The sequence below is a fragment of the Bolinopsis microptera genome, chromosome 13 (assembly GCF_026151205.1).
Source record: "Bolinopsis microptera isolate Bmic1 chromosome 13, MBARI_Bmic_1.0, whole genome shotgun sequence".
Lineage (NCBI taxonomy): Eukaryota > Metazoa > Ctenophora > Tentaculata > Lobata > Bolinopsidae > Bolinopsis > Bolinopsis microptera.
This window is the reverse complement of record NC_087084.1, coordinates 930,217-952,048: the sequence shown is the minus strand read 5'-3', so window position 1 is coordinate 952,048 and position 21,832 is coordinate 930,217. Positions and strand designations below refer to the sequence as shown.

The 21,832-nt window shown below is 39.8% G+C and overlaps 3 protein-coding genes across 3 annotated transcripts in view; 2 read left to right on the top strand and 1 right to left on the bottom strand.

The window, feature by feature from the left end:
• LOC134825418 (uncharacterized) overlaps positions 1-21,832 on the top strand; it is a 74,112-nt gene that overhangs the window by 30,021 nt on the left and 22,259 nt on the right. The window lies entirely within an intron of this gene.
• Positions 1-21,832, bottom strand: part of LOC134825318 (intermembrane lipid transfer protein VPS13A-like) — a 42,780-nt gene that overhangs the window by 11,575 nt on the left and 9,373 nt on the right. The window contains exons 14-34 of the mRNA XM_063837489.1: positions 19,193-19,279; positions 17,359-17,456; positions 17,009-17,051; positions 16,697-16,723; positions 16,037-16,094; positions 15,746-15,932; positions 15,038-15,133; positions 14,601-14,743; positions 13,940-14,131; positions 13,638-13,806; positions 13,239-13,341; positions 12,914-13,052; positions 12,360-12,673; positions 11,432-11,530; positions 10,930-11,097; positions 10,608-10,731; positions 7,454-7,635; positions 6,260-6,448; positions 6,007-6,105; positions 1,393-1,609; positions 942-1,168 (exon numbers count right to left, since the gene is read on the bottom strand). Of these exons, the coding sequence (XP_063693559.1) occupies positions 942-1,168; positions 1,393-1,609; positions 6,007-6,105; positions 6,260-6,448; positions 7,454-7,635; positions 10,608-10,731; positions 10,930-11,097; positions 11,432-11,530; positions 12,360-12,673; positions 12,914-13,052; positions 13,239-13,341; positions 13,638-13,806; positions 13,940-14,131; positions 14,601-14,743; positions 15,038-15,133; positions 15,746-15,932; positions 16,037-16,094; positions 16,697-16,723; positions 17,009-17,051; positions 17,359-17,456; positions 19,193-19,279 (2,961 nt within the window). The remainder of the gene's footprint in view (positions 1-941; positions 1,169-1,392; positions 1,610-6,006; positions 6,106-6,259; positions 6,449-7,453; positions 7,636-10,607; positions 10,732-10,929; positions 11,098-11,431; positions 11,531-12,359; positions 12,674-12,913; positions 13,053-13,238; positions 13,342-13,637; positions 13,807-13,939; positions 14,132-14,600; positions 14,744-15,037; positions 15,134-15,745; positions 15,933-16,036; positions 16,095-16,696; positions 16,724-17,008; positions 17,052-17,358; positions 17,457-19,192; positions 19,280-21,832) is intronic.
• On the top strand, positions 8,705-10,293 carry LOC134825420 (octopamine receptor beta-1R-like). The gene is made up of 2 exons (XM_063837596.1): positions 8,705-9,662; positions 10,229-10,293. The coding sequence occupies exons 1-2, from the start codon at positions 8,705-8,707 to the stop codon at positions 10,291-10,293; spliced, it is 1,023 nt and encodes a 340-aa protein (XP_063693666.1).

The window sequence follows — 21,832 nt, the reverse complement described above, 5'->3', positions numbered from 1 at the left end:
GTACTGTGTTTTACTACAGCTCAACCTGCTCAGTCTGACTATTTGGGAATTTAAACTCTTGGTACCTGATAAGGTATAGTATACAAGGTACAGTACCTGATAAGGTATAGTATATAAGGTACAGTAACTGATAAGGTACAGTACCAGATAAGGTATAGTATATAAGGTACAGTACCTGATAAGGTATAGTATACAAGGTACAGTACCTGATAAGGTATAGTATATAAGGTACAGTAACTGATAAGGTACAGTACCTGATAAGGTATAGTATATATAAGGTACAGTACCTGATAAGGTATAGTATAAAAGGTACAGTACCTGATAAGGTATAGTATATAAGGTACAGTACCAGATAAGGTATAGTATATAAGGTACAGTACCTGATAAGGTATAGTATACAAGGTACAGTACCTGATAAGGTATAGTATATAAGGTACAGTAACTGATAAGGTACAGTACCTGCTAAGGTATAGTATACAAGGTACAGTACCTGATAAGGTATAGTATATAAGGTACAGTACCTGATAAGGTATAGTATACAAGGTACAGTACCTGATAAGGTATAGTATATAAGGTACAGTACCTGATAAGGTATAGTATATAAGGTACAGTACCTGCTAAGGTATAGTATACAAGGTACAGTACCTGATAAGGTATAGTATAAAAGGTACAGTACCTGATAAGGTATAGTATATAAGGTACAGTACCAGATAAGGTATAGTATATAAGGTACAGTACCTGATAAGGTATAGTATACAAGGTACAGTACCTGATAAGGTATAGTATATAAGGTACAGTAACTGATAAGGTATAGTACCTGATAAGGTATAGTATATAAGGTACAGTACCTGATAAGGTATAGTATATAAGGTACAGTACCTGATAAGGTATAGTATATAAGGTACAGTACCTGATAAGGTATAGTATATAAGGTACGGTACCTGATAAGGCTCATAGAATAGGTCCTTAGTTCCTTCCTTGATATTCTGGGCCAGTCCGTAAGGGTTGCCCAGTATATCCAGCCCGAACACTACAGCGTACAGCTGAGTGAGTGTCTCGTGGATGTAGTGTTTAGTAACACGGTCCTGTAGTTGTGCCTGAGTCACTAGTTGTCCTGTAGCATCGTAGTAAGCTAGCTTTAACACTGCGTCGTTAATAGCAACCAGACCTGGTGTAGGAACGGAGATAGAGGAAGAGGGGGGGGGGAGGGGGGTCGTTTATAGGGGGGGGGGGCTGTGTCGTTTATAGGGGGGGGGGGGGGCTGTATCGTTTATAGGGGGGGGGGGGGGGGGGGGCTTTAACCCTTATCCTAACACCCCAGCCAAAACTTCTCTAAAAAACAAAATTGTTCAATTTTGCTTCTCAGCACCAGTAAATAGAGAACAAACTGACCGAGTCCAAATGACTTGAGGTAGAGAGCGAGTGTGTCCTCTTGCAGGTGCACCTGGTGACTGTCAGTATTATTCTCAGGAGAAAAGGACACGTGTATTTTGAGAGGAGAGAGGTGTAACTCGTCCAGGAATACAGGGGACCCCCCCTCGTCACCCCCGTCTCTGTCATTTAGTGCTGTGCGGGATAACTTCAAGTCTTCTTCCAGCCACTCCAGCTCCTGAATAGGAGGGGTATTTACTACTAATAACTTACTAATACAGCCACTCCAGCTCCTGAATAGGAGGAGTATTTACTACCAATACTACTCCTAATTAGTGGTAGTACTACACTCCAGCTCCTGAATAGGAGGAGTATTTACTACACTCCAGCTCCTGAATAGGAGGAGTATTTACTACTATACTACCTTCCAGCCACTCCAGCTCCTGAATAGGAGGGGTATTTACTACTAATACTACTTCCAGCCACTCCAGCTCCTGAATAGGAGGAGTATTTACTACTAATACTACTTCCAGCCACTCCAGCTCCTGAATAGGAGGAGTATTTACTACTAATACTACTTCCAGCCACTCCAGCTCCTGAATAGGAGGAGTATTAACTACTAATACTAGTACCTACTATACTACTTCCAGCTCCTGAATAGGAGGAGTATTTACTACTAATGCTAGTACCTACTTCTTCCAGCCACTCCAGCTCCTGAATAGGAGGAGTATTTACTACTAATACTAGTACCTACTATACTACCTTCCAGCCACTCCAGCTCCTGAATAGGAGGAGTATTAACTACTAATACTAGTACCTACTATACTTCTTCCAGCCACTCCAGCTCCTGAATAGGAGGAGTATTTACTACACTCCAGCTCCTGAATAGGAGGGGTATTTACTACTAATACTAGTACCTACTATACTTCTTCCAGCCACTCCAGCTCCTGAATAGGAGGAGTATTTACTACACTCCAGCTCCTGAATAGGAGGGGTATTTACTACTAATACTAGTACCTACTATACTACTTCCAGCCACTCCAGCTCCTGAATAGGAGGAGTATTTACTACTAATACTAGTACCTACTCCAGCTCCTGAATAGGAGGAGTATTTACTACTAATACTAGTACCTACTATACTTCTTCCAGCCACTCCAGCTCCTGAATAGGAGGGGTATTTACTACAGCCACTCCAGCTCCTGAATAGGAGGAGTATTTACTACTAATACTAGTACCTACTTCTTCCAGCCACTCCAGCTCCTGAATAGGAGGGGTATTTACTACTAATACTAGTACCTACTCCAGCTCCTGAATAGGAGGAGTATTTACTACTAATACTAGTACCTACTATACTACTACTTCTTCCAGCCACTCCAGCTCCTGAATAGGAGGAGTATTTACTACTAATACTAGTACCTACTATACTACTACTTCTTCCAGCCACTCCAGCTCCTGAATAGGAGGAGTATTTACTACTAATACTAGTACCTACTTCTTCCAGCCACTCCAGCTCCTGAATAGGAGGGGTATTTACTACTAATACTAGTACCTACTATACTACTACTTCTTCCAGCCACTCCAGCTCCTGAATAGGAGGAGTATTTACTACTAATACTAGTACCTACTATACTACTACTTCTTCCAGCCACTCCAGCTCCTGAATAGGAGGAGTATTTACTACTAATACTAGTACCTACTTCTTCCAGCCACTCCAGCTCCTGAATAGGAGGGGTATTTACTACTAATACTAGTACCTACTCCAGCTCCTGAATAGGAGGAGTATTTACTACTAATACTAGTACCTACTATACTACTACTTCTTCCAGCCACTCCAGCTCCTGAATAGGAGGAGTATTTACTACTAATACTAGTACCTACTATACTACTACTTCTTCCAGCCACTCCAGCTCCTGAATAGGAGGAGTATTTACTACTAATACTAGTACCTACTATATTACTACTACTTCCAGCCACTCCAGCTCCTGAATAGAAGGAGTATTTACTACTACTTCCAGCCACTCCAGCTCCTGAATAGGAGGAGTATTTACTACTAATACTAGTACCTACTATACTACTACTTCTTCCAGCCACTCCAGCTCCTGAATAGGAGGAGTATTTACTACTAATACTAGTACCTACTATACTACTACTTCTTCCAGCCACTCCAGCTCCTGAATAGGAGGAGTATTTACTACTAATACTAGTACCTACTATACTACTACTTCTTCCAGCCACTCCAGCTCCTGAATAGGAGGAGTATTTACTACTAATACTAGTACCTACTATACTACTACTTCTTCCAGCCACTCCAGCTCCTGAATAGGAGGAGTATTTACTACTAATACTAGTACCTACTATATTACTACTACTTCCAGCCACTCCAGCTCCTGAATAGGAGGAGTATTTACTACTAATACTAGTACCTACTATATTACTACTACTTCCAGCCACTCCAGCTCCTGAATAGGAGGAGTATTTACTACTAATGCTAGTACCTACTTCTTCCAGCCACTCCAGCTCCTGAATAGGAGGATTATTTACTACTTATACTAGTACCTACTATACTACTACTACTTCCAGCCACTCCAGCTCCTGAATAGGAGGAGTATTTACTACTAATACTAGTACCTACTATACTACTACTTCTTCCAGCCACTCCAGCTCCTGAATAGGAGGAGTATTTACTACTAATACTAGTACCTACTCCAGCTCCTGAATAGGAGGAGTATTTACTACTAATGCTAGTACCTACTTCTTCCAGCCACTCCAGCTCCTGAATAGGAGGAGTATTTACTACTAATACTAATACCTACTATAGTACTTCCAGCCACTCCAGCTCCTGAATAGGAGGAGTATTTACTACTAATACTAATACCTACTATACTACTTCCAGCCACTCCAGCTCCTGAATAAGAGGGGTATTTACTACTAATACTAGTACCTACTATACTACTTCCAGCCACTCCAGCTCCTGAATAGAAGGAGTATTTACTACTAATACTAGTACCTACTCCAGCTCCTGAATAGGAGGGGTATTTACTACTAATACTAGTACCTACTATACTACTACTTCCAGCCACTCCAGCTCCTGAATAGGAGGAGTATTTACTACTAATACTAGTACCTACTATACTACTACTTCCAGCCACTCCAGCTCCTGAATAGGAGGAGTATTTACTACTAATACTAGTACCTACTATACTACTACTTCCAGCCACTCCAGCTCCTGAATAGGAGGAGTATTTACTACTAATACTAGTACCTACCACTCCAGCTCCTGAATAGGAGGAGTATTTACTACTAATACTAGTACCTACTATACTACTTCCAGCCACTCCAGCTCCTGAATAGGAGGAGTATTTACTACTAATACTAGTACCTACTATACTACTTCCAGCCACTCCAGCTCCTGAATAGAAGGAGTATTTACTACTAATACTAGTACCTACTCCAGCTCCTGAATAGGAGGAGTATTTACTACTAATACTAGTACCTACTATATTACTACTACTTCCAGCCACTCCAGCTCCTGAATAGGAGGAGTATTTACTACTAATACTAGTACCTACTCCAGCTCCTGAATAGGAGGATTATTTACTACTAATGCTAGTACCTACTTCTTCCAGCCACTCCAGCTCCTGAATAGGAGGATTATTTACTACTAATGCTAGTACCTACTTCTTCCAGCCACTCCAGCTCCTGAATAGGAGGAGTATTTACTACTAATACTAGTACCTACTATACTACTTCCAGCCACTCCAGCTCCTGAATAGAAGGAGTATTTACTACTAATACTAGTACCTACTCCAGCTCCTGAATAGGAGGAGTATTTACTACTAATACTAGTACCTACTATATTACTACTTCTTCCAGCCACTCCAGCTCCTGAATAGGAGGAGTATTTACTACTAATACTAGTACCTACTATATTACTACTACTTCCAGCCACTCCAGCTCCTGAATAGGAGGAGTATTTACTACTAATGCTAGTACCTACTCCAGCTCCTGAATAGGAGGAGTATTTACTACTAATACTAGTACCTACTATATTACTACTACTTCCAGCCACTCCAGCTCCTGAATAGGAGGAGTATTTACTACTAATACTAGTACCTACTATATTACTACTACTTCCAGCCACTCCAGCTCCTGAATAGGAGGAGTATTTACTACTAATACTAGTACCTACTTCTTCCAGCCACTCCAGCTCCTGAATAGGAGGGGTATTTACTACTAATACTAGTACCTACTATACTACTACTTCTTCCAGCCACTCCAGCTCCTGAATAGGAGGAGTATTTACTACTAATACTAGTACCTACTATATTACTACTACTTCCAGCCACTCCAGCTCCTGAATAGGAGGAGTATTTACTACTAATACTACTTCTTCCAGCCACTCCAGCTCCTGAATAGGAGGAGTATTTACTACTAATGCTAGTACCTACTATACTACTACTACTAATACTCCTATAGTACTACTTAATATACTACTACTAATACTCCTATAGTAGTACATACTATATTACTATATATAGTGCGGCTGTTATCGGTAGAAGCTATTATTGATATATCCACCAGCACGCTATATTTATTGATATATTACGTTAAATCTGCAAATAAGTAAAACTAAACCTGCTTCTCAATATCCACAATATCGTCATCGTCCACTTTGAGGAAGTTCATGACGGACATTAGGAACCCTGCATCCACCTTGATATGAAACTCCTGTACCTGTTGAACAGGTTACAAGTTAGTGAACTGATGAAATATTCTCAAATATATAGGCGACTATAATTAAAGAAGTAAATGTAATTTGTTAGTCTTTCCCTTAAAACCACTATAGACCTTTATGATATAATATATAACATTAAAGAGAGATACTGACCAACATCTTGACATATTTGTAGTGGTCCAGCACACTCTGCTCCTGCTCGCCCTCTACAGAGGTCGACTGTTTGATCATAGCAAACTCCACCAGAGGTTTAGGGGGCTGTTGAGCGATAGCGTGAGAAGGAGGGGCTATCGGATAGAACACATGCCGGAACTCCCCGCCATCTCTTAGCTGGTTATCAATCTGAGATAAGGGAGTTAGTTTCATAGTTAACTTAATTAATTACTTGATCATTCTCCTCAATAACTTAGCATTGCTAATCAATAAAAATGAGCTCCAGCAATGAGATGATGATGACCTGTATTCTGTTAATCTTGAAGTGAATGTTGTTCTGACTAGGAGAGCTGGTATACTGTAGCCAGAGCGCAGGTAGGTATGTAAGGTAAGGTATGTAAGGTAAGGTAAGGTATAGTAAGGTATGTAAGGTATGTAAGGTATGTAAGGTATGTAAGGTGTGTAAGCAATGAGATGATGATGACCTGTATTCTGTTAATCTTGAAGTGAATGTTGTTCTGACTAGGAGAGCTGGTATACTGTAGCCAGAGCGCAGGTAGGTATGTAAGGTAAGGTATGTAAGGTATGTAAGGTATATAAGGTATGTAAGGTATGTAAGGTATGTAAGGTATGTAAGGTGTGTAAGCAATGAGATGATGATGACCTGTATTCTGTTGATCTTGAAGTGAATGTTATTCTGACTAGGAGAGCTGGTATACTGTAGCCAGAGCGCAGGTAGGTATGTAAGGTAAGGTATGTAAGGTATGTAAGGTATGTAAGGTATGTAAGGTATGTAAGGTATGTAAGGTGTGTAAGCAATGAGATGATGCTGACCTGTATTCTGTTAATCTTGAAGTGAATGTTATTCTGACTAGGAGAGCTGGTATACTGTAGCCAGAGGGCAGGTAGGTATGTAAGGTAAGGTATGTAAGGTATGTAAGGTAACGTATGTAAGGTATGTAAGGTATGTAAGGTATGTAAGGTAAGGTATGTTAGCAATAAGATGATGCTGACCTGTATTCTGTTAATCTTGAAGTGAATGTTATTCTGACTAGGAGAGCTGGTATACTGTAGCCAGAGGGCAGGTAGGTATGTAAGGTAAGGTATGTAAGGTATGTAAGGTAACGTATGTAAGGTATGTAAGGTATGTAAGGTATGTAAGGTAAGGTATGTTAGCAATAAGATGATGATGACCTGTATTCTGTTAATCTTGAAGTGAATGTTGTTCTGACTAGGAGAGCTGGTATACTGTAGCCAGAGGGCAGGTAGGTATGTTCTCCTCACGGTCACACAGTTACTGTCAGGGTAGGTCAGTACCATGTCCTCCTCGTTCCTCATGTCAAACGAGTGCTCGTCAAACTCAACTACTGCTTTATCTGGAGGAGTAGGCTTGTCAAGGAGTGGAAGATATATCAATAGTGTCATGATAAGCCGCGCAGCGTTAGGTTTATGAAGGAGTGGAAGATATATAATCAATAGTGTCATGATAAGCCGCGCAGCGTTAGGTTTATGAAGGAGTGGAAGATATATCAATAGTGTCATGATAAGCAGCGCATTGATAATGCGTCGAGTTAAACACTCGCTAGAGAATGATATCGTTTTTACTAGTTTTGTTCCACGTACATACTACAGTGCGTGCAGCCCGGATGCACACACGCAATATGGACACACACGCGAGCAACAGATCTGTCCAGCATACAGTATGAATAATGGGGCGAGGGGGTACAGTACCCAAACGATTAAAAACAAAACTAACGACCACCAACCAGGCACAGATTATTTGATATTTGGTAACAGTAACCTAACGAAAAATAATATAAACCATACTAATTATAATAACAATACTAATTATCTGTATTGCGATTAAAGATAAAACAGACTAATGAACTTCACGAAATCAAACAATTTTAAACTGTCCCACAATCCACATGGACTATTATATATCTAATATATCTAACAAAACCAATATAGGGACATAATTGTATTGAGAATATATTTTCGCATATAAGCTCAACCTCCACAGATGTTAGTTTGTGGGGACTTAGCTTGCTGTATCTCTGTGTGCCGCTTGTTTTCAGTCTTAACAAAATACATATTATATTATTACAGATGCATGCAACTTCATGGTGAAACTTGACAGAGACAGTCCCAGTCGTATTATCTTTATAAAAACTGGGGCTCTCGGTCTAATATCACAACTAAGTTATTTCCTTGTTTTCAATCCATCCATTTTGGAAGTGTGTGTCTTAAACGTTTTCGGTTTTGGGTAATATTTTCATAACGATATGGGGGGTGCCCAACCCCAAAAAACCCATTCCAAAAATGTAAATTTAAAACAAAATCACAGATTACCATGATAAAACCACGATGAAGAGTTTGAGATACATTTGACTGGTGTGATAAATATCACACCTGTTCTAAGATCACGTGACAAGCCGCCCTAACATGGTCGCCCCGGACTACTCCAACTACAGCATGTTTGGAGTTAAGAGCTCAGAGAAGCGTTACCTGTGGTGCTCCTGGCTAGTGTTCGTGTTGATCTCCTCCCTTATAGGAGACGCTGTCATCCTCATAGCCTCTCTAAAGTACAAAGCTATCAAACTGAACCGCATTATAGTGCTGTTCATAGAGCAGATAGCAGCATGTGACATGTTCCTCTCCCTCCTCTACCTAGTATTCACATTGGTGCCTCTCATAAGTAACAGATGGGTATATGGGGGGACTCTGTGTACTCTGAGAGTCTACCTAGCATACTCTGTAACTACAGCTAGTCTCCTCCTCATCTGCGCAATGGTCACGTGTAAACTGCTACTAGTGAGAGGTACTGTAAGGACGAGGAACCTGACAGTCTCACAAGTTCACATTGTGTGTGCTGTGATCTGGGGACTAGCTCTCTACCTTCCCATTACATTCCTTATACTAGGCAAGGACGACGTGTGGTTTGACTACAGAATATACACCTGCAACTACAAGTTCTCCTCTGATACCTGGAGACGGTGGTTGACCATGGTAACCTCTATCACTCTGGGCTTTATCCCCAACTTTGTGATAGTGAGTGCTACTGTAATGCTGGTGCTGCACCTGAGAAGAGCGCGCAACACCTCCCGACAGTGTAGAGGGCTCATCAGATCACAGGGGATAATAACAGTAGTGCTGACAGCAGTAGTGTACACTATATCCATCCTACCCTACACTGTCTACCAGTTCACTGAACCATTCGTGGAGTTTAACTACACTAGTTCCACCACATTCCACACTCTGTACTACAGACTAGCTAACTGCTTCCTACTCTTCAACCTCCTCACCAACTTCTTTATCTGTAGTCTTACTGTTAGGAGCTTCAGAACCTTCCTACTCGACAGGAGACATCAGATAACATCCTACAGGCCCTGCTCAATGACAGGTAATTACAGGGGAGGGGAGTGGGTGGGGAGTGGGTAAGGAGGGGGTAAGGAGGGGAGTGGGTGGGGAGTGGGGAGGGGTTGGGAGGGGAGTGAGGAGGGGAGTGAGGGGGTGAGGAGGGGAGTGGGGAGGGGGTGAGGGGGTGGGGAGGGGAGTGAGGGGGTGAGGAGGGGAGTGGGGAGGGGGTGAGGGGGTGGGGAGGGGGCGGGGAGGGGAGTGGGTGGGGAGTGGGGAGGGGGTGATGAGGGAGTGAGGAGGGGAGTGGGGAGGAGGGGAGTGGGGAGGGGGTGATGAGGGAGTGAGGAGGGGAGTGAGGAGGGGAGTGGGGAGGGGGAGGAGGGGTGAGGAGGGGAGTGAGGGGGCGAGGAGGGGAGTGGGGAGGGGTGAGGGGGTGGGGAGGGGGTGGGGAGGGGAGTGGGTGGGGAGTGGGGAGGGGGTGGGGACTGGGGAGGAAAGGGGGTGGGGATTTAATTATTTGAATGTTGGTATCACTGCATTCCGTACTATTCATATACTATTATACTATTCCGTACTATTATACACTGAAACCCACACCCCCTGTTTCAGTGAGAAGATCTACGTGTGAAGGAATATCTAACACGCTCACTACAGCTCTTGAAACTCCTGTCTGAACAAACCAACATATCCTCAACTATTCAGCCGTGACTCAACTTATGATTATCTGTCACTCCTTAACTGTTAAACGAAACTTTATCTCCATCTAATATTTGGGATTCTTTATTTCGACAATATAAAGACAATATAAAGACAATATACAGAGGCAAGATACAAAGACAAGATATACAGACAAGGTATACAGACAAGATACAAAGACAAGGTACAAAGACAAGGTACAAAGACAAGGTACAAAGACAAGGTACAAAGACAAGGTACAAAGACAAGGTACAAAGACAAGGTACAAAGACAAGATATACAGACAAGGTACCTGCATTGAAGGCGGTCTCTAATGACTCAGAGATCTGGGTACACAGGTACTTGTACCGATCCCTCTTCTTCAGCTTCCTCTCCCATATTGCACCACTACTGTCCAACTGTATATACGACACTTCCTGCATTGTATCACTTATCGTAATGACCAGACTTTTAAAATTAACTATATTAACAGTAGAAAAATTGTAATTTTAGCTGGCAAATCAAGAATCCAAATTCATGTCAAAAATTGGGGACCGCAACGGTAGTTCTGGGTAAATTCTTATTTATATATATATAAATAAATTTTTGTTTAACTGAATTCAGCAACACAGTACCTGAGGGGTACCGTCCACCAAGGAAACACCAATAGCCTGAGGGAAGGACAGTTCGAACAACAGGTGGCTCTGCTCTATCTTTATAACCTCTTGACCCACACAGTCTGCTACATTAAGGTTATCTGTGAACAGTAGCACTCGCTGCAGACCGTCAAGGAAACTCACCACCTGAGAGAGTTTGATATGTTTTTTAAGATATGTGCATGAATTATTGTATTGTATTTTGTTTTCTGTTAGTGTTATGAAATCAAATGCATAAAAATCACATAATTTATCCTTTTTGTATTTATACAAGTCATACACACTCCGAGATCTTCTGCTGAAGACCCCAGAATATGTATGCGACAAACAGCAATCTTTCTTAACAAACCCAAATCTTAAAGTCTTAACTTAGGCAGCCACTTTGGCATTTTTTATAAAATTTTAATACTACACATAAATTCGTTGCTCTGTATAACCAAAGAATACACAGTAGAAATAACTTTGCAGCAGTGTAGCACACCTGAGCTTTCCGCTGTCTCTGGGAGAGAAGGTCGTGGTACACAAAACTAACACAGTTATCTTTCACAAAATCCGCTTTTTTCTGGTTCTTCTCATCTCCCTAAACATGAGATGTGTAAGACATGACGTAAGAGATAGCACATGACGTAGGGCATATTTTATTGTGTAATTTTTGAGTTCAATAAAATAGTAAAATGGATTAATTAAGTGCACTCACCAGCACTGAATGTAATAAATAATAATGCTAGAAATAAGATAAGTAGCTACTTATAGTATAGAATAATATAGTTCTATATTTACAGTACGTTACAATGTAGATGCACTGAAGGAGTATCTCTTTAGTACATCTACATTTTAGACAGTACTGAAGGAGTATCTTCTTAGGGCACCCTTTAGTACATCTACATTTTAGATATTCTGAAGGAGTATCTTCTTAGGACACTCTTTAGTACATCTACATTTTAGATAGTACTGAATGAGTATCTTCTTAGGACACTCTTTAGTACATCTACATTTTAGATAGTATTGAAGGAGTATCTTCTTAGGACACCCTTTAGTACATCTACATTTTAGATAGTACTGAAGAAGTATCTTCTTAGGACACCCTTTAGTACATCTACATTTTAGATAGTATTGAAGGAATATCTTCTTAGGACACTCTTTAGTACATCTACATTTTAGATAGTACTGAAGGAGTATCTTCTTAGGACACTCTTTAGTACATCTACATTTTAGATAGTACTGAAGGAGTATCTTCTTAGGACACTCTTTAGTACATCTACATTTTAGATAGCACTGAAGGAGTATCTTCTTAGGACACCCTTTAGTACATCTACATTTTAGATAGTACTGAAGCTGAAGGAGTATCTTCTTAGGACACCCTTTAGTACATCTACATTTTAGATAGTACTGAAGAGTACCCTACTGACCTGGACACACCAATACAGTTCCCTCTTCTTATCAGGAAAGTCCCAGGTGTACAAGATGCTGTTATGAGGAGGAACAGTTACAAAGGACATGGCACTGTGCTGTTTAAAACATATACTGGACTCTGAGAGCAAGTTCTCAATCCGAACAGGGGCTGCCCCCAGATAGTATGTTCCTATTCTTATCTCTGTTGTGGCTGTCCTCACATCTACAAACACTACTATTGATATGAAGGAGCATGCCTCGTCCGTGGAGGCGTCAGCACGTATTACAGTCTGTTGTGTGGTGTGGAGAGGGATCGCCATTGTGGGCTTACCTTGGAGTTCAATCATAATAAGATTATAATGTTACTTTCACACTTATAAAATTATATTGATGCTTTCGTGTGTCAGAACTTTCTCGAATAGTAAGAAAAATTTGCGTTGAAGTCGATACAACTTTTTAGCTTATTAAGTTGTCTGAATAAAATGGATTTGATAGTGTGTGGCTTGGAGAGAGGGCCCCCCCCCCTCCTTGGAGAGATCAATGAAATGCCGAAGGATTATCATGAAGTTACCTTTACGTATCTTTACAACTAGGGAGTGATCATCTTTACATCCCGGCCAGAACGGAGTAACTTTATTACATCTACACTCTGTCAGTTCAGAGCTCAGCTCTCCTCGTACTGTTATAGGGAAATGTAGCTCGTTTATCACCTGTAACTAGGGTTAATTGTTATTTTCAATCAATACAATTTTATTTGATTAACTTCTTATATTATTAAAGTTAATAAAGTCTGCCTTCGTATTGCTTGAAACATTTATATCTAAATGTGGAATAATTATATGATAATACTAATACAATTACTAATTGTCCATCTAATTATCGCACGAACTACTAACCTGGAAGCGAGGATAGAATGTAACAATGTTGGTGAGCTGAATATTAGATAGCGCTATAGTTACTCCCACCTCGTAGTAACAGTCATTCTCCTCATCAAACGATCTGAGTACAAATTATAGATAACAAACTGAGTACATTATTAACACCACGTGACACAAACAAACCAATCAGAGCACAGTATTCATACCACGTGACACAAACTAACCAATCAGAGCACAGTATTAACACCACGTGACACACACAAACCAATCAGAGCACAGTATTAACACCACGTGACACAAACTAACCAATCAGAGTGCACAGTATTAACACCACGTGGCATAAACCAACCAATCAGAACACAGTATTCATACTACGTGACACAAACTAACCAATCAGAGCACAGTATTAACACTAACCTTATGCTACCACTGCTACCAACTGTGTCAATATTAAAATACTCGCTCCACCCCGCCCTCTCTACTTTCACCCTTAGTTTCTGTTTACTCTTGTCAGTGTGTAGGAAGGAGAATAACATGGGTTGTTGGATGGTGGGGGGATCTAGTATCTCTGATGAGTCGGTTATACCTGGTAACATAATGTATAATATAATGTAGTAGTAAGTAGTAGTAATATTACCTGTCATTCCTGGTAATATTTATAACGTTGGTCAGAACTTAAATTAATTAATTAATTCACAAATTAATTGCAAATAAGTCACCTTGATAATGTAGCTGTTTGCCAGTACAATTAACCATCCAGTAAGAACTATATACAGTTAAGATAAGACCGTCAGTTACTTTAGCGACCACGCCCAGTGTAACACGGTTAGTAAGGTTGTTAACACTCGCTGTCATGGTTACATACTGTTGGGAGTTTTCTTCGAACTTCTTCACGTCTATATTAAACTCACCTGGAGGGAAAAGCAAAGGTCTTACTTTTAAATAAATTACAGAAAATTAATATATAATATAGGCTTTCAATGATATACTATTTCTGCAAGAAATTCAGAGAACATGTAAAGATTAAAATATTCACTGAAGAATATGTGAAATATTAAAAGAATGTGTTAAATATTCAAAGAATGCGTGAAATATCTAAAGAATGTATGAAATATTCATAGAATCTGTGAAATATTTTTAAAATGCGTGAAATATTCAAAGAATATGTGAAATATTCAAAGAATGCGTGAAATATCTAAAGAATGTGTGAAATATTCATAGAATGCGTGAAATATTAAAAGAATGCGTGAAATATTCAAAGAATATGTGAAATATTCAAAGAATATGTGAAATATTCAAAGAATATGTGTAATGTTCAAAGAATATGTGAAATATTAAAAGAATGTGTTAAATATTCAGAAAATATCTTCTAAAACTGACCAGACCAATCGAACCCCATGTCATGGTAGTTAATAATCCGGAGGATGATAGAAGGGTCAGTGGAAGTGTCTATCATGTTAAAGTGTTCTCGCTGTCCTGCCGGGATGTCTCTAGATAGCATAGTAGTACCTATTCCCTGTATCCTGTAGTGAGATAGTAAGTGTTACTCTAGATAGCATGGTAGTACCTATTCCCTGTATCCTGTAGTGAGACAGTAAGTGTTATATTGTATCCTGTAGTTACATCAGTAACTAATGTAATTATCCTGTAGTATGGGTCGGCGATTGGTTCTGATGGTTTCTCGAGGTGTTTTAGGAATACTTCTTTATCCAAGATAGGAATACCCAAGATAAAAATGTGGGTAAAAACTCCAGAATTTCAAAAAAGAGACTGTCAGAAAAGAACCGGATTGTAGAGCTAGCTCTCTAATACCTTACCTGAGAGTGACGGGGAGTTTGTTACAAATGATAACAGGGGGGTTAATGGAGATGGTGTGGTATAGAGCATTCTGCAGGTTCAATCTTGAGGGGTTCCTAGAATATATCACTTGTCATATTCCATATTAATAGAGTTTCAGAATTAAACTTTCAAATTTAGTAGCAATCAATGAATCAAAATAAAACTAGCGGAGTAGAGAATAGAGAAGGGGGGGGGGGGGGGCTGTATAGAGAAGGAGGAGGGGGGGGCCTGTATAGCGAAGGAGGGGGGGGGGCTGTATAGAGAAGGAGGGGGGGGGGCTGTATAGAGAAGGAGGGGGGGGGGCTGTATAGAGAAGGAGGGGGGGGGGCTGTATAGAGAAGGAGGGGGGGCTGTATAGAGAAGGAGGGGGGGGGGCTGTATAGATAAGGAAGGGGGGCTGTATAGAGAATGAGGGAGGGGGGGGGGGGGGGGCTGTATAGAGAAGGAGGGGGGGGGGGGGCTGTATAGAGAAGGAGGGGGGGCTGTATAGAGAAGGAGGGGGGGGCTGTATAGAGAAGGAGGGGGGGGGGGGGCTGTATAGAGAAGGAGGGGGGGCTGTATAGAGAAGGAGGGGGGGGGGCTGTATAGAGAAGGAGGGGGGGCTGTATAGAGAAGGAGGGGGGGGGGCTGTATAGAGAAGGAGGGGGGGGGGCTGTGTAGGCAAGAAGGAGGGGGGGGGGGCTCACCTGACGTTTAGAGGCTGCATGGAGAAGGAGCCATGTTCCGGTAGCAGTTCAGTACCTCTTGTAGCAGGGTAGCTGGCCACAAAGTGGTGGGTATCATTCTTCAGTTTGGAGGTGGAGAGCGGTGGGAAGGAGGGGGAGTGTCCGTCTATATCGGGCGAAATGTGGAAATGGTGGGAGTCCCCGGTACCTACAGGAGGTAATTCAATAATTAATATAATTAATTTGTAATCAGCTACTTGTTAACTTACAAATGGATTTAGACATGAATATGCTCCACTATTTTTTACTCACCACAAATTTGGGCGTCAAGAGGGACAGAATATTTAGCACCTGCTTCGATCCTGCTCACCTGTGGGCGAATAACATCAATTAGTTATTTTTTAATGAATTTTTAATGATTCAATTTTAATTAAAATTGACTTAAATTTTAAAACGACCCGAAAACTAACCCATACCATGCGATAAAAAATTTCCAACCATGCGATAAAACATTTCCAATCATTAAAAATTTAAAAGCGCTGCAAATGTTGTTTAATGTATAATCACAAAAATGCTTCATTCGCCACAAAATATGAAATTATGTAGCGTAGCTGCAGAAATACGTAAATTTTGCGTATGTGGGATATTCAGAGAATATGTGGGATATTCAGAGAATATGTGGGATATTCAGAGAATATGTGGGATATTCAGAGAATATGTGGGATATTCAGAGAATATGTGGGATATTCAGTGAATATGTGGGATATTCAGAGAATATGTGGGATATTCAGAGAATATGTGGGATATTCAGTGAATATGTGGGATATTCAGTGAATATGTGGGATATTCAGAGAATATGTGGGATATTCAGTGAATGTTTAGTATATTTAGCATATTGTTTAGCGTATTCAGAGAACGTGTAGAGAGAATAACAAGTAACACAGCAGAACATGCAGGACATGCAGGACCTACTTGAAACGACTTAATGTCTACAGTTACCTATAGAAAGGAAAATTCAGATCAAAGATTCCCATTCACATAAACAAGTAACAAGGTTTTTAATTGTTGGTTGCTGTGATGGGCTCCTCGTGCAGAAATGCATGAATATCTTCCTCTTTGCTTACACTTGTGTGGAATGGAAGCTTCATAGCTTTTTATTAACAGGTAAAAAAGTGAGGGAAATCATTCGAATCATTTCAATCTGCACGTGTCACGCGCGAAATGTGTCACGTGATATCAGAATGACGCGCACACCACGTAACACGTGTGAGGGGTGGCACTTACGAGTTCTCTGTTTGTTGAATCGTCAGGAGCAGAGTACCATAATCTGAAGAACAATCAAAATGTTAGTTATTTTAATTTAATGATAATTAAATGTTAGTTATTTTAATTTAATAACAATTAAATGTTAGTTATTTTAATTTAATAGCAATTAAAATGTTAGTTATGTATTTTAATTTAAAATGTTAGTTATTTTAATTTGATAACAATTAAATGTTAGTTGATAACAATTAAATGTTAATAATTTTCATCTCATTATTTTCATGATCATTATTTGATTAATAATACTATTCCATTATAATACTATATTCCATTATTAATAAATGTATAGTATAATTAAGTAAGATAACAACCTGACAGGTACACGTTGTTTGTTGTGGAAGTTAAGAGGAGACCGGATAGTGACCGTCTTGCTGCTTCTTACTACTGTTACTTCTACCAGCACGTTACGCTGAGGGGGGAGGTGTCACGTGTCATTTGTCATTTGTCATTTGTCACGTGTCACGTGTCATTTGTCACGTGTCACGTGGTTAAGTAACATGAGAGATAATAAGAACACGAGAGGGGCGCATCTAGAAAGATAATTTTTTTTCAATTAATCATGAGTTAATTCTAGTGGTTTCAGCAGTTTAGCATCCAAATAGGCAGCTGAAAAAACAATACGGAACATGCACCCAGTTGTTAATAATAGGAGAGCTGTAAAGGGATAAGAAGTTAAAGAGATTTAAAAAAGTTAATTTGTGAAATTATCTAGCACGAATAAATTAGTACTATGCAGACGAAAGATTATTTAGAGATAATTCAAAAAAAACTGGAACAGATGAAAAAAAGGTAAAATTAATCATTGTAAGCAAAAAATATTATTAAATGTTTTAGATTTGAACAAGATAATTAATTAGACTCAAGAGTAATGTGGAACTAGCAGACATGCAGCTGAGTGGTTGCTATTAGTTACCACGAAACTAGCAGACATGCAGCTGAGTGGTTGCTATTAGTTACCACGATACTAGCAGACATGCAGCTGAGTGGTTGCTATTAGTTACCACGATACTAGCAGACATGCAGCTGAGTGGTTGCTATTAGTTACCACGAAACTAGCAGACATGCAGCTGAGTGGTTGCTATTAGTTACCACGATACTAGCAGACATGCAGCTGAGTGGTTGCTATTAGTTACCACGATACTAGCAGACATGCAGCTGAGTGGTTGCTATTAGTTACCACGAAACTAGCAGACATGCAGCTGAGTGGTTGCTATTAGTTACCACGAAACTAGCAGACATGCAGCTGAGTGGTTGCTATTAGTTACCACGGAACTAGCAGACATGCAGCTGAGTGGTTGCTATTAGTTACCACGGAACTAGCAGACATGCAGCTGAGTGGTTGCTATTAGTTACCACGATACTAGCAGACATGCAGCTGAGTGGTTGCTATTAGTTACCACCATACTAGCAGACATGCAGCTGAGTGGTTGCTATTAGTTACCACGATACTAGCAGACATGCAGCTGAGTGGTTGCTATTAGTTACCACGAAACTAGCAGACATGCAGCTGAGTGGTTGCTATTAGTTACCACGATACTAGCAGACATGCAGCTGAGTGGTTGCTACTAGTTACCACGAAACTAGCAGACATGCAGCTGAGTGCTTGCTATTAGTTACCACCATACTAGCAGACATGCAGCTGAGTGGTTGCTATTAGTTACCACGAAACTAGCAGACATGCAGCTGAGTGGTTGCTTCTAGTTACCACGATACTAGCAGACATGCAGCTGAGTGGTTGCTATTAGTTACCATGATACTAGCAGACATGCAGCTGAGTGGTTGCTATTAGTTACCACGATACTAGCAGACATGCAGCTGAGTGGTTGCTATTAGTTACCACGATACTAGCAGACATGCAGCTGAGTGGTTGCTATTAGTTACCACGAAACTAGCAGACATGCAGCTGAGTGGTTGCTATTAGTTACCACGAAACTAGCAGACATGCAGCTGAGTGGTTGCTATTAGTTACCACCATACTAGCAGACATGCAGCTGAGTGGTTGCTATTAGTTACCACGAAACTAGCAGACATGCAGCTGAGTGGTTGCTATTAGTTACCACCATACTAGCAGACATGCAGCTGAGTGGTTGCTATTAGTTACCACGAAACTAGCAGACATGCAGCTGAGTGGTTGCTATTAGTTACCACGAAACTAGACGTTTCCATGTTGGTTAGTTGTAATTTTAATCTATCCAAGTACGTTACTTCTCTTTTCAGCGTGTATCTCTCCACCTTGGTTTAATGATCGCATAATTATTCAATAAATAAATAACTGCATAATATTTAATAAATAGATAAATAATTATAATTTTTCCATTCACCATTTTACGAAGCAAAAATGTCAAGTGAAAGGTTACGAATGGTCGTTTTTGCAGAAAAGAGGGATTTTGGAGAACGAGGAAGGTGGGTTTAGATTTAGTTTCCGTTCGTCACACTTTACCATGACAACGAGAAATACACGCACGGTGGAGTTGTGATGTATAGTCTGTAGTCAGTACATGCGCGGCGCGTGTATTTTAATCTATTAGTATTATGCAATAATTTGATAGTTGGGGATGAAGTGAGAGTCTCCACTCAGTGTTCCAAAACAAAACTTCGTCCCCAACTATATGATCGACCCAGAAAGATTACTACTATGCAATAAGCCCAATTTGTACTTGACACGTGCAGTGTACAGAATACTGATGTGTATAAAGGTATAAGACATGAGCATAGTTCACTTTTTGCCCCAAATTTATTAAATTACAGATACAAGTTAAGTTTTACGGCAATTTCTACGAAAATTTAAATACAAGTGTTTATCGTAAATTTAAAGCATAATATTATGAAGCGAACTGATCAGAGCTTGTAGTGTATGGAAATCTTCTTGTTTTAAATCTTACGGTTTAATAATTGCACGAATATTTAGTGCTGGTAATTGAACCGACAATTACCATTCAGGAGAAAACAGAGAGCACTTTCAGTTTCTTAGGGGACTAAATAATTTACAAACTCATTAATCTTTGTTTCCTGGTTCCTTAATGCAGAAGCAGGAAAAACCTTTGTTAATATTTTCAAATAGTACTGATAAGTGATTATACCACGATCAGCTCTTCCAGGAATGAAGAGTCCACCTTAATTAAATACTAGCAGCTAATAGTACTGCCTTAATTAAATACTAATACTACTACTATATACTGTTGTTAAATACTAGTACTACTACTACTATAAGTAGTAGCACAGGTCACTCTCAAATCCTAAAGATAAGCAGTGGCCTTCGGCACTTGAAACCTCTTCAAACCTCCCCTGATTTATTTATTATTGATATTGTTTGATTGTGCCGTAAAAATAAATATTTGTTTTATTAAATATTTGTTTTATTATATAGTATATACTGTAGTTAAATACTGCAAAATCTGCAGTTAGACAGTTAGACGGAGTTACAATGTACTTTAATGTTACTATATTTATAGTAAAAACTATAGGACCTGGAACAACAGCGCTCTGTTTTACTAACTGAACCTTATTCTCGTAACCTCTGTTTATAATGTTAAAGTTGTTGATAATTAATTAGAACTTAACCAACATGATCAAAACAGCAACTATAAACACCACAAGCAACACTAAACAGACTAATAACTAATAAAGAACACACCATCTTGTTTACAGAGCCACTAAAAGTTATGCAGAATAAAAAACACATTTTAAATCAGTCATGCTGACAATTCTCTGGGAATTCTCTTAAAGTTTTATAAAGCTTTTCCCACACCACAGAAGTCACAGAACTCTAAAAACAGAACACGTGACAGAAGCAGAACACGTGTTACAGAACACGTGTTAATGTTAAACTCACTTCCCCCTCCTCAGGGAGTGGTGTGTGCAGCTTCACGTTGAAAGAGGTTCGTCTTCTCTCCATCATACCAATACGTCGCTGAGCGGATAGTGGACTGAGGTGTGACCATAGTGACCATAGTGACCATAGTGACCATAGTGACCATAGTGACTGTAATGAGTGTAGTGACTGTAGTGACTGTAGTGACTGTAGTGTCTGTAGTGACTGTAGTGACTGTAGTGACTGTAGTGACCATAATGACTGTAGTAACCATAGTGACCATAGTGACTGTAGTGACTGTAGTGACTATAGTGACTGTAGTGACTGTAGTGTCTGTAGTGACTGTAGTGACCATAGTGACTGTAGTGACTGTAGTGACCATAGTGACTGTAGTGACCATAGTGACCGTACTGACCATAGTGACTGTAGTGACCATAGTGATCATAGTGGCTCATGTAGTGACCATAGAGACCGTAGTGACCATAGTGACTGTAGTGACTGTAGTGACCATAGTGACTGTAGTGACCACTGACCATAGTGACTTAAGTAACCATGGTGATCATAGTGACTGAAGTGACTATAGTAACCATATCATGGGACATGGAGTAGTAGATATAGTGACCACAGTAGAATAGGTTCAGGAAACGGAGAAATGGCTTCAGAGGACTGAGAAAGTCAGGACATGTACTACTAAATATAAGTATAACAATCAAAGAGATATAATTATAACTCATTTGATAATTGCAACTTTTGCTCATCTTTGTGCAGTACAAATATTTACTCTGTACAGTCACTTATCACAACTATAACTATTCGGCACCATAACTTGTTTTTTTGTTTAGAGTGATCAGCAAACTATTAACACCTTGATAACTTGTTTACAGTGATCAGCAAACTCTTAACATCCTGATAAACAACCTCCAGCACTGTTTTTTAGATAATCCTGGTTAAAGATATTGTTTCTGACATGTGAC